The sequence below is a fragment of the Paramormyrops kingsleyae genome, chromosome 7, assembly GCF_048594095.1.
Source record: "Paramormyrops kingsleyae isolate MSU_618 chromosome 7, PKINGS_0.4, whole genome shotgun sequence".
Lineage (NCBI taxonomy): Eukaryota > Metazoa > Chordata > Actinopteri > Osteoglossiformes > Mormyridae > Paramormyrops > Paramormyrops kingsleyae.
Window position 1 is genome coordinate 26,541,836 of NC_132803.1, and position 13,165 is coordinate 26,555,000.

General features: G+C 36.7%; 1 protein-coding gene across 1 annotated transcript in view; it reads left to right on the forward strand.

Moving 5' to 3' along the window:
• Nucleotides 1-515: 515 nt before the first annotated feature.
• The window catches only part of atp8b1 (ATPase phospholipid transporting 8B1), a 27,148-nt gene continuing 14,498 nt past the window's right edge, over nt 516-13,165 (forward strand). Inside the window, exons 1-5 of the mRNA XM_072714644.1 lie at nt 516-839; nt 10,734-10,907; nt 11,178-11,275; nt 12,409-12,522; nt 13,027-13,125. Coding sequence (XP_072570745.1) covers nt 10,754-10,907; nt 11,178-11,275; nt 12,409-12,522; nt 13,027-13,125 — 465 coding nt within the window. The 5' untranslated portion in view covers nt 516-839; nt 10,734-10,753. The remainder of the gene's footprint in view (nt 840-10,733; nt 10,908-11,177; nt 11,276-12,408; nt 12,523-13,026; nt 13,126-13,165) is intronic.

The window sequence follows — 13,165 nt, forward strand, 5'->3', positions numbered from 1 at the left end:
AAGATACATGAAAAAAAAATTAATTACCAAACAATACTTTAAGGGTGCAGTTTGTTAACCTGTTATTTCTCTACGCAATTGCCTAAGATGTAAACAAGGTCAGAATAAAGACCCTGGAATGTACTTAAAGGCAGTACTCGAGTTGAGGGGGGATGAGGAGGGAGGTCACCCCCCCTGAAACAAAAACAGTCAAAATCATCCCCCTTCTAAAACGAGCATCCCCCCGTTCCATCCCTACGATAAAATTCACCATCCCCCGATTTGTTTTTACAACTGGACTACTGCTTATAGGCAAGAACATGAAATAAATAATTATCACCAGAAGAAAAGCAATATGGTTATTCTCATTCCGGATAGAGAAACTTTATTTCTCTATATAACATTAAGATAGATGTGTGGCTAAATGATTGTGCTAGGATTTTCTCCTTCTTTGTGTGTTATGCAAAATAGTAACTAATTTGATTGTAAGTTCGTCTGTTTGACGCTCCCCTCCTCAGATACGTGACAGGTTATAAGGATTGTAAGATCCATGCTATAAGGAGATTTTAAAAAAATATGTATCTGGCGTATTTCTCAAGATGAATTCTGTGTTCATCTTACATTTAGGAAGAATAGTTTAAAAAATGTTAAAGGCTACTTCAAACAAAAAGTCGCCGGACCAGTTTTTCACGTTTTTGTGTAAGGTGGCCATTACGCAGGTAAAGGGAGTGAACGCGACGCAGCCCTTTTTTTAAACCAGGTAAAGTAGCACGGTGCGTTAGCTTAGAACGAGGAAACACCAGCTTTTAAAAAGGGGGAAACGATACATACAAATACTTTTTAGGAAGGCCAGGAAGCTGGTGAGTATTTTCTTGGTCTGTTCGTTGAATTAAACGCATATTGGTTTGAAGTAAATGCAAGTTTATTAGGCTGTCCTTAGAAATTCTCCTTGTTTTTTGCAAAGGTGTCGTCCCACGCTTAGCAATATTTTGACGGCGTATTTCAGCGTTAAATTTTAAATTTTTAAATGTACGTAGTGGAATGTAAGCTGTTTAGTTATTTTCACGAGTTAGCCGAGCCTCTGTAAACAGGGCGAGTATGCTGGACTTCATTGAGATATATAGTATGCAGTAATGATAAAGGGTGACGTTAGCATACACCTATGCGGAGTCGAATTTTACATATATATATATATATATATATATATATATATATATATATATATATATATATATATATATATATATATATATATATATATATATAGTAGAAAAGCAAGTTGGGGGGGGGGGGGAAACGACACAGCGTGGAAATGCATTCCGTGACAAAGAATGCCCAGGTTTCACTTCCGAATATGTAAATAAACATATCATTCAATGTAAGATCTTGTTTATAAGGAAACGATTGTAGTTCTATCGCTCACAGCTCGTTTTTTGAAAATGAATTTATTGGATACTAACCTTATTCCTTGATCTATCATTTTGTTGGTATATATAAGCAGTGGGTTGTATTTGCGGGACAATTCACTCTAATATATAATATGATGTGTGAGGTATACATGATCTGGCAGTTTTTCTCTTCTACTTTTCCCGCACTGCTTCTGAAAAAGATCCCGGCAAATGAATAATTTCTCCAAATTATTCCCTAATAACTAGACCTTTAAGTGTAGGAATAATAGTATCAAATTGAATTATTGAGACTGTTGCACAAAATGTAAAATTTTGGGACACACGATTTTTATTACACTACATTATTTTTTTAACCAGTTGTAATGTCTTTAATGTGTGGTCTCAACATTATTTAGTCGTTAATTTAAGCTTAATACTTCATCCAAGGTATTTCTTTGCGCAAGTAATATTAAAGAACACCAGCACAAGTGTTTTCTGTAATTTAATTCAGGAAGGGTTTGGCTTCTTGCATTCATTCATTTACTTTCTTGTGGTTCATTATGAACAATTCAAGCACTGTTTTATAAGTACTGAGCTTGTAGGTTGTGCAATTGGAGACAGTAGAGCCATGTAACAAAGTGTTTACCCTTTGCATGTGCAAACTCGTGCAGTATTTGTTTGCTTTTCTGCAAATACTGCAGATTATCATGCAAATGTTTATGTATTGTACTGTTTTCCTTGGTGTTAAATACAAATATATATGATAAATAGTAATGTACAACCCGAAAAGTGACCTAGGCCTCTCTAACTGTGCAGTTTCTTTCTTTATTTGTAATTATAAATCAATGCACATTTTAAAACTATATTGGGAACCTCAGCACCGTGCTCAGCATCTAGTTTCTACACATGTAATCCTGCATATTGCATTAATGAACGGTAATTTCAAGCTGCTGTCTACTGAATCCTTGCTGTGCTGCTTCTGTACGTGGTTAATTAAATAAAAGATGTGGTGCTTATTTTACTGATGTTAAGGAATCTTTCTTGCAAGGGAATCCTGACAAGAAAGCAGTTCAAATTGTAGCGAAAAATATTACACCACTACAAACAGCTCGATGTTAGACATAGGTATCAATGTTACCCCAGTATGTTGTTATTCCCAGTGAAGCACTGGTGAGATTGCACAATTATGGGCTTATTCTAAAGGCAGGAAGTAGTGAGCTAGATTACCGTTGAAGTTTTAAAGGTATGCTATATAATTTAAAAAATTTAAGAATTGCTTTGATGGGTTATTGTAAACAAAAGAACTTTAGTATGTTGTTTAACTTTTGGTTATTTGTCACAATATACTTGTTTTTAAAGAAGTTTCAAATTTCATTTATATACTATTTTCATGTCTGGGAAACCTCAGGTGTAACAGTTGATTGTACTTTTCTGGTATTAGCTGGATCTTAAAAATTAACCCAATGAAAATCCAATGTAAAAATCTGGAACAAGGATTTTACTAGGTAAACTTTCCCTATAGCTAAACAAATTGTCATCTTAATCCAGAAAAAAAACAGATTTGAATTCTTGTAAAGCGAACTGGCAAATTGAGTACTTCAACAATCTTTAGTGGAACTTCTGATGTTATTCTACTGTTTTTTGTAAATCTCATTTTCATTAAGTAAAATCAAGTAAATACATATCAGATTTAAACTTTGAAACATACTGTGTATCAACAAGAAGAGACTGTTGCTTTGTTCTTTACCGTTTGTTAGAAAAAATTTTGAGTAACACCCTTTCTGTTTCGGAAGGTGTTTCTGGAATGAACATTTTGTGTGCAAGAATTAAAAAAACAATATAAGGCTAGATAACCCAGCACAATCACAACAAAAATCAATGGGGGATTTTGTTGCAATGTCCGTCCATCTTTCAACCACTTTTTTGATGAAGGTGCTGCAGGAGGACCTGAGCCTGTATGGTAACACAGTTCATATTTATAAGACACGTATGATCTGCTGCGGCTTAGTTGTTGCTTTACTGTGTTCCAATAGTCATTATATATTTATAGCTATATACGCTCACCTAAAGGATTATTAGGAACACCGTACTAATACGGTGTTTGACCCCCTTTCGCCTTCAGAACTGCCTTAATTGTACGTGGCATTGATTCAACAAGGTGCTGAAAGCATTCTTTAGAAATATTGGCCCATATTGATAGGATAGCATCTTGCAGTTGATGGAGATTTGTGGGATGCACATCCAGGGCACGAAGCTCCCGTTCCACCACATCCCAAAGATGCTCTATTGGGTTGAGATCTGGTGACTGTGGAGGCCATTTTAGTACAGTGAACTCATTGTCATGTTCAAGAAACCAATTTGAAATGATTCGAGCTTTGTGACATGGTGCATTATCCTGCTGGAAGTAGCCATCAGAGGATGGGTACATGGTGGTCATAAAGGGATGGACATGGTCAGAAACAATGCTCAGGTAGGCCGTGGCATTTAAACGATGCCCAATTGGCACTAAGGGGCCTAAAGTGTGCCAAGAAAACATCCCCCACACCATTACACCACCACCACCAGCCTGCACAGTGGTAACAAGGCATGATGGATCCATGTTCTCATTCTGTTTACGCCAAATTCTGACTCTACCATTTGAATGTCTCAACAGAAATCGAGACTCATCAGACCAGGCAACATTTTTCCAGTCTTCAACTGTCCAATTTTGGTGAGCTCGTGCAAATTGTAGCCTCTTTTTCCTATTTGTAGTGGAGATGAGTGGTACCCGGTGGGGTCTTCTGCTATTGTAGCCCATCCGCCTCAAGGTTGTGCGTGTTGTGGCTTCACAAATGCTTTGCTGCATACCTCGGTTGTAACGAGTGGTTATTTCAGTCAAAGTTGCTCTTCTATCAGCTTGGATCAGTCGGCCCAGTCTGAGCAGATTGTGAAATACTCAGACCGGCCCGTCTGGCACCAACAACCATGCCACGCTCAAAATTGCTTAAATCACCTTTCTTTCCCATTCTGACATTCAGGAGATTGTCTTGACCAGGACCACACCCCTAAATGCATTGAAGCAACTGCCATGTGATTGGTTGATTAGATCATTGCATTAATGAGAAATTGAACAGGTGTTCCTAATAATCCTTTAGGTGAGTGTATATAGCTATTTAGGTTCTTATTCGGTATTTATTTTAGAGAACATGCTATTTAAACAAAATAAGCATTGAATTATATGGTTACATTTTTTAGGATTAGAATAACTATTTAAATCTCAGCCACACTTTGTTGAATAATCTTGTGTTTTATGTGAATAAAGCATCAAGCATCAACAAGGCATGTGAGCATGACTATGTGAAATATAATATATAATATATTATTGCTTGACATATAGTGTTAGAGTGTTTGTCAACCTGCTGAAAGGGGCTGCATACCAATGCAGAGTGCTCACAGAAAGTCTTATGATGCTTGTTGAACTCCGTAAAAATATCGCAAATTTAGTGGCTTCATAACAAAAGTCCACTGCAGTTCCTGACATATTTATCTTCCAAACAGACATTTTTATTTTTTATTAAGCATCATAATTTTTTTTTTGATGTTCTTGCCATTTTGCCATAAATTGCAATTGTAGTTATTGGCTACTAAACACAGCGTTTTCTGTTTTGTGTTACTAATTAAAAAGCACGCAATGAGACTGATTATCAATGAACTTTTGAATTCGATTAACTCGAAATAGATCTTTTAGAACTATAATTTGAATTGCAATTTAATGCTACTTGAAATGTTTACTTAAAACTACCAGTCATTTTGAATTTGTTTTATAAACGAATAAAGTATTGATTTTTGTTATAAAACCAATAAATCCACTATATTTTTCAGAAATTAAGCAAGCGTCCCAAGACACTGTGAGCACTGTATCTTTGTAATTTCTCCTGACATATTCGTAATGTGAATGTCATGTATTTTCTGGAATTGTTTTTGAAAGCATCAAAGCCTCATTGATTGAGTAGTTATATTTTAGCATAGTGTGTGTAAGAGTATAGATTGAGTGCAAACTATTAAAATTAGGTGGGTGGGTTTTTTTTTTTAAACCATTTTTTCTTGTCTAAGGATTCAGGAGGTTCTACACTTGCCTTTTTTTCCAAATCCTGTTGGTGTATCCTCTTTCTCATTTGCTTTTCATCTGGCACTGCATCGGACAGAAGGCACACACCCATGCATGACTAGTCAATGTTTATATTGGCAATGAAGTAAAAAGGGCAGCTTTCCTTTGTTGAAGTAAAAACATTTTGTTAGAATGGTGCCTGGCAGTTGTCTGATTCTGAGTCATTTCAGAATTGCATTTACATTTGAAGTTTACAAATAGAAAAAAGTTTTCTTTGTGTTTAAATGTTATGTATTCTCTAATCCACTACCATGAACATTGTGTTAAGGACGTTATAATGCAAAATACTGCTGAATTGATTCAATTTTAAGTAAGAGTTGACAGTGACAGTTGATGGTAAAAGGCATTTTGAAAGTCAACTCGGTATGCAGTCACCGAACCCAAAACCACATGGCAGGCACAAAAACAAACTTTATTGCTTTTAATTGTGTTACTATTTTATTAACGATGATGATGAAAATATTAGTAATAATGTATTTTATTGTAATAATGTGGTAACAGAATTGACAATCTACTGTTACTGTAACCTTAATATTTTGCAAAGAACCTGAGAATTAGGCTACATTCACAGTACAAGCCTCATTGTTGCCTATCTTGATGGTTCACATTCGTAATTACAAGTGACCTGTATCTAACTGTACTGTGAATGCATCTATTCTCCTAAAAAGCTTACATGTGCACATTGACATGTTTTTGCGCAAGTTGACAACAACAAAAACCGCTCGGTGTATGCGTATAGACAAAAAAACACACAAAGTCCAATCTGACCATTCTCATTCATGAGACATGACCACATTAGATATGTGGTCCTAGATTGGAAACATATGAAGCTGATTCAAATCTGATTTGAAAAGATCAGATATCTGTGTCCACACAGCCCTGAAAACATCAAATCTGTGTCACATTACAGGAAAAAAATAAAATCAAATTTGAGCCTTCAGCCTTTCGCCTGTTTCTACACTGTCTTCAAGATGGTGCTCAAGAGGAAAAGACATTGGTGGGAACAGGACCAAACCATTTCTGATTTTTGAGGGATTTTGTAACAGTTGACCAATCCCAATGGACAAAGTACTATATTTATTAATAAAACTGAAAATACTGAAAGTAGATCATATTGGGCCTGCAACCCACATCACTCAGGGGCCCTGGGAATTGTCCTAACTTCCCCCCCTTTTCAGCACCGCTTGTTGCTACTGTAGGAACCATCACAAATTGGGTAGGGATTCATTTGTGCATAAAATATGCTTCAAAGCTAGCATGTATTAATATAGTCACTATAAGAGTAAGAAGATGTGATGAATCAGTTATTCAGGTGGCTAATCTACTGCATCAGTCTGTCACATCAGAATCAATCTTTAGCAGCAAAATAAAGAATCCTGTATCCGGGTCACTTGCTGAAATGTTCCCGTGCTGCAGGTAGACACGCAAAGTAGCAGCACTGGTACCCGAATTTCCAAAAAGTAGGATGGCAGGGCAAGGTTCATTTATATACATGAGGAAGCACTAGCTGGCCAAGTAAAAAGTAATGTTATTGTTAGAGATGCAGGATATATCGATTAACGTATCTCTATTGGCCGATATCTTGATTTTTAACAAATATCTACATTGGTCTGATGCGTCACTCTGATATTGCACCAGATGTAGTGCCAAAGACACCACTACGAGAATAATGGCGATGATTGCATTGAATTATTAGCTATTGGCCATAGGGATGATGTGGGGCTTTGTGGATTGTCAAAGTTCTGGCCTGTGACATGTTTATAATTATTAAATCTGGCCCTCAGAGCAATCTTTCGCTTTTTGCAGAAAAGTAAATAAAATAACGTCACTCTGTTTCACCGCGGGCAACAACCCCCCCCCCTATCAGGTAGCACTTCCTTTTATGTGTTTGTTTTTTTCTGTACAGCTCTGTTCAGTAGTAGGATTTTTGGCAACTTACACTGAGTTTTTCTCCCTGTATAATAAAAATAATAATCATAATAATAATAAATAGCAACATGTTCTGGGGTCCTGATTTTTTTTTTGTATTCCACTAATAGTGCGTAATTAAGTCCCAACGGTAATATATGTGAATTTTTGTAAGTGAGCTAAAAACAAAAGGGTTTGTATTTAGGTTCTCAAAATTATCATTTAATCGAATCGTGATAGTAATGAAAGATTTCCAATGCATCAAATCAATCCCTCAGTCATAATCAAATGGCTTTGTGGCCAGTGATTGGTATCCCTATTCACACTCTCTCTCTCTCTCTCTCTCTCTCTCTCTCTCTCTCTCTCTCTCTCTCTCTCTCTCTCTCTCTCTATATATATATATATATATATATATATATATATATATATATATATATATATATATATATATATATATATATATATATATATATATATATATATATATATATATATATATATATATAATGACATAAAAAAAATATATAAGAACCGTTTAGTCCAGTGGGCACAAAATGTTACCATGATTTTTAAGTGACTCCTGTATAATCCTGTTTCATTGAAGAATTGAACCCTTGGTAAAGTGATAGAGTAACAAAATCTCATTTTGAATATGAGAATTACTTGAGCCAACAGTTAAGACGAGGCTGAATAGGAGATCATCTCCAGGATTTCCCCTGGAATTCTATCCCTGATTTAGTTACACTTGCTGTTACTGAAGACTATAATGCATGCTGTTTAGATCCTTTGTCCTCAGGTTTTTTTTTCCCTGCTGTTGCCAGTTTATGGGTGCAGTGTTAAAGTTCTGTTATGACCTTTTGTTGCTGTTTTTCAAACATCATTAAGAGACTGGCCTCTGAGGATGGGTTTTAGGTTCTGAGGAGACAAATCAGAGCCTATATGAACCTCTTCAGGTCAGTTGGTATCGCTTGCGCTTTTGATATTACTGTTGTTTAACATTAAATTAATGCAAAACATTTTCTAATACAGCTGGGTATTTCATTAGTCCTTGGTACTAAAGCTGTCTTTCCTTAAACTTGAATGATCTGTCTGTATTTTATGACTCCCTGATTTTTAGCCACTCCTGTCCACTGATTTTTCAGGGTTTTGTGTTGTGACATTGGAAATACTGACTGTCATTTTTTTATTCACTAATGTGCTTTTCGGCCAGTTGGATGTTGATTTATGCATTCCTTCCATGTCTGCCGATACTGTGGGTGAGTGGAATGCCGGTGCTGTTTGTCTCAGCGTAATCTCTGGCTTTTCTGGCTTACGTGCATTTCAAGTTGTGAAGAGACTCTTGGCACCTTTGATTGTAAGTTGGTAGCTGCATGCTTCACTGATGCAAAAAAATCGTCCAAAGTAAAAACACTAGGATTAGACAGTAAATAATAGTGTAAGAAATAGAGATGCACCGATCCAATATTTGGATTGGTTATGGTGCCGATCCAGACCTTTTTGACAGATCGGGTATTGGTTTCTATAGCCTAATTAAAGATTCTTTGGCACACATTTTTTGTTTATATTTACTAGCTTAAAATATAAATTATATAAAGATAAATATGTAGTGTGTATATTTATTATATTAAAATATTAAAGTAAAATGAGCCCTTGTATCGGAATCTTCATTGGTATTGGCAGTTGTGTATCGGAATTGGTTTGGAACTGAAACAATGTGGATCGTTCCCTCCTTAGTAATAAATGAGGAATAGTAAAGGAAAGCAGAATATATGCAACATAAGATGTGTGCTCCAAAAAAGTGCATGTTGCATGGGTAAAGAGTGAATGTTTAATTACAGCTGCCAATTAAGTGTTAAGCAGTCTGATGGCCTGAGGGCAGAAACTCCTCCTGAGCCTCTCAGTTCTCACTGAGAGACGGCAGCAGCGCTTGCCAGACCTCAGCCTTGTAAAGAGGCAGCTGTTTAGGTGGGTTGTGTCTCTGCTGTGACATCTCCTGTTCCTGCATCGTTTGAGGTAAATGTCCAGCAGGCAGGGCAGGTCAGCCTTGCAGACATATTCAGATGAACGTACCACTCACTGCAGAGCTTTGCAGAGCAGTTACCAAACTGCAGAAGACACTTAACCTTGTGAACAGGATAGCTCAATTCGATCGCAACTATTTAGTCTATTTGATCTTTGATAGATTTTATTACCACTTCACAAAAAAAAAACGTTATATGGATGAAAATGTACACCTGACCTCCTGGAATAGCATTGTCTGAATACTGTATAACGCGGGATAATGTTTGGACAGTTTTACGGTATGAAAAATTAGATGCTGCCCAAGGCTAGTGCAGAGGGGCTAGATAGAGGCTGAGGGGTATGGGTACAGTAGGAATTAGATTGGGGGGGCGGGGGGGGTGCGGTGATGTGGCGGTCTGGGGAGTATGTTGTTGTCGTGCCAACAGCATCTAGTTTGTTATAATATTTACTGTGCTGAGGTTTATGTTAAACATCACTTGCATGCTCTCAAAGTGCAGGCTTCTTGATCCATTCTTGATTTTTGTTGAAGGATTATTTTTTTTGCACTCCTCAGGTTTTTGATGTATTATGAAAAAGCAGAAAAAAATATGTATAATAGCTGTGTATTATATACCTTTTTTTCTTTTTCTTGGCCCAAGTTACTTTTTGTAATGTCGTTTCATTATGTCTGGTGGGTGTATGCTTGAACGTCTTACTGGAAATGGTGACGATATTTCACTACATGATTCCCAAGAAAGCCACTTCCTTTAGGACTTTAAAAACGCATTTGTAATTGCAGCTTGTCACTTGGGTGCCAGAATTTAAGCCGAGATTCCAAATAGGTATTTAATTGGACTGAGCAAACGTGGAAAAACTGATCAGCAAGTGATGGGTGTGTCCAGTACAGCCTTGTTTGTCTGGCAATAAAATTCCAGAAATGCAAGAACACATTCTGCTTAGAGCCATTTAATCAGCTCAAAGAAACGGGAAGGATAAGTAGAAAACGTCAAAAAAAAAATGATGGCTGAGTTTAATTTGCTTTTGAAAACAAAATGAGGATCCCTATTTTCTCTTGTCAGGTTCATGAAGAGTGATACATGGAAATGTTATTTTTGTTTGGGAGGCTCCTCTGAATTCACATCACCTGTTGGCTGTCTCTCCTGAAACCATTCATGCCCTCATTTCCACATAATAGTGAAACCTGTGTCACCATAGGGTCTTCCGCACAGATCTGTTCACCTCTGCTTCCAGAATGTGCTGTTATGGTTGATTATACATGATTTTAAGCTGTTTTTTTTTATTGTACGTAGGGATTACTTGATAACGCACCATGAATCTAGACCGGTCAGACTCCCAGGAATCTCTTGATGGTCCTGATGATGAGGTTATGCCATACAGTGATGATGAAACGGACGATGAACTGGAGCAGATATCCGAGGGTGAGGAACCAGAGGTACCTCCAGTAGTGGAGTTCAAGCCTACTGGTGAGTGTTAATCTTGGCTAATAACTTCCTTAGTAAAGTGTCCCTTTTTATTTTTGATGCATATTTGCTTGTTTCACATTCTTTGTTCTACCATTGCAACCAGCTGTTGAAACTGCAATTTTGTTGAAACTGCAATATCTTTGACTTTTGGACTTATGTACTGGAAAATGTACATATTTTATCACTATGGTTTCTGACTGTTTTAAATACTGGTTTATTTTCGATTTATTCAAAAGTGTCGTCATGTACTGATCTCACTCTTCTTTCTAGAGGGTCCCTGGAAAGTCCGTGCAAATGACCGAGATTTCTGTAACTTGCCTGAGTTTCAGAAACCAGTCCTTCTCTGCTTCAAGAAGAGCAAGTATGCTGTAAGCCTCTAACACTCATTTCATTCCTTATTGTGGCGTAGGACTTAGCAGACTTTGTGTGAAAGCTGTTGGGTGTTTTACTGCTCTTAGAATTTGGATGTTTGTTCCACGTGGTCAGAATAAGGAACGAGGCTAACAACATATAATCATCAAGGACCTAAGGAGGAGTAGGGCCGCCCTTCTCTCAAAAAAAAGTCCTGAAGTGTATGCATTAGGTCCAGTAGATCTTTTTGAAGATGAAAACACCCAATTCTATTTGAGGATGTAGGAGGTAGTAATCTGCTTCACATTGTGATATAGGTGTAGATCTTGTAACTGGGGAGGCCGTGGAAAGTGTTTGCCTGAAACCACTTCTGAACGTATTTAGTGCTGTGTACAGGTGTTTTACCATGTACCTGATACTGCATATTGCTTGGCCGTTATACCACCATGCAGAGTAATCAGAGGACTGGTAGACTTAATGTCTGTTGTGATGGCTGCCCATCCCGTTACTGATACCCCACTCCATTTACCAGTTAGTAGACCATGTTATTTTTCTCCGTTGGTCAAGGACTCAGGCTTTGTCTTCCTTACACCAGGGAATGCATCTCTGCATTGAACACAAATTTATTTTAAAAATTTCTTCTTAATGTGGTGTTTTGCACTTCAGGGTCACCATATGCGTACGGGTATATGCTGTTGTATCTTGAATAGCTCTTCATTTGCATAATTGGTAATTAGTTACAAAGTGTTACATTTTAATACTGTATGCAGCAAAGAGAAATTGTTGCATTAATCTGTATTCTTTCGCTATTTGCCATACATTTCCTGAAAAGTGCATTGAGTGTATTAAATCTTTTTATTAGAGAGCATGAAAGATCTGAACCATAATAAACATACTTTTGAATGAAGGCCTCATTTGAGAAAAGAATTAGGTTTGACAAGATCTTTTGAGTTGGTTCAGAAGAGTTTAGGTAATATACCCATATCATGCCATTTTCACTTGCTTTTTATCTATGATTTGTTCCCTTTCATTACATGCAATTTGTTCATTAATATTAATAGCTAAATATTAGCTATTAAAATAGTCCTATGATAAGTGTTATGTGCCTACCTGTGATTGTTTTCTAAGCATTGATTTATTTCTTTTATAGGGAAATGCCATCAAGACATACAAGTATAATGTTTTCACATTTATACCATTTAACCTATATGAGCAGTTCAAAAGAGCAGCAAATTTATATTTTCTTGTATTACTGATTTTACAGGTAAGTGTGAAAGTGCTTGTGTTGTAAAATTCTGTCTTCAAGTATACTTGGATGTTTCGTAATCAGTTACTGGTTTGGTAATAATGTTTTAAATTTCATCTAACTAAGGTAACACAAGAAGTTAATTTGTCTTATGTTTAGTGGTCTAAAAATATTTAAGGTGCATCCACAGTTGTATTTTTTCACTGTTAGTAGGGGCAGATGAGCTCTCTGCCAGTTTTCTGTCAGTTCCATGATTTTTATGGTAGTGCTGTAGGTCTGGGTGTGGGGGGGGGGTGTAATTATAGCTTTGGGCAGTGAATACATGTGGGTGATGAGGAGGAATGAACGGAATGGAGGGCTTTGGGAAATCAATCAGTACTTTGTGAAACACTGCATTGTGTGTCAGGTGTACTTGTATTTTCTGTTGTGAGAATGATCGTGTGCATTGTGTCAGCATGCCAGTTTTGCTTTTTGTATACTTTTATTTGCACTTTAATTTTACATTTCCTATTGCCTCTTTAGATCATTCCTCAAATTTCTACATTGCCTTGGTATACTACCCTTGTGCCTTTAGTTATTGTTTTGGGAATCACAGCTATTAAAGACTTGATAGATGATCTGGTGAGTCTCAGTGCACTTTGCTGAATTTGTGTTTATTTCC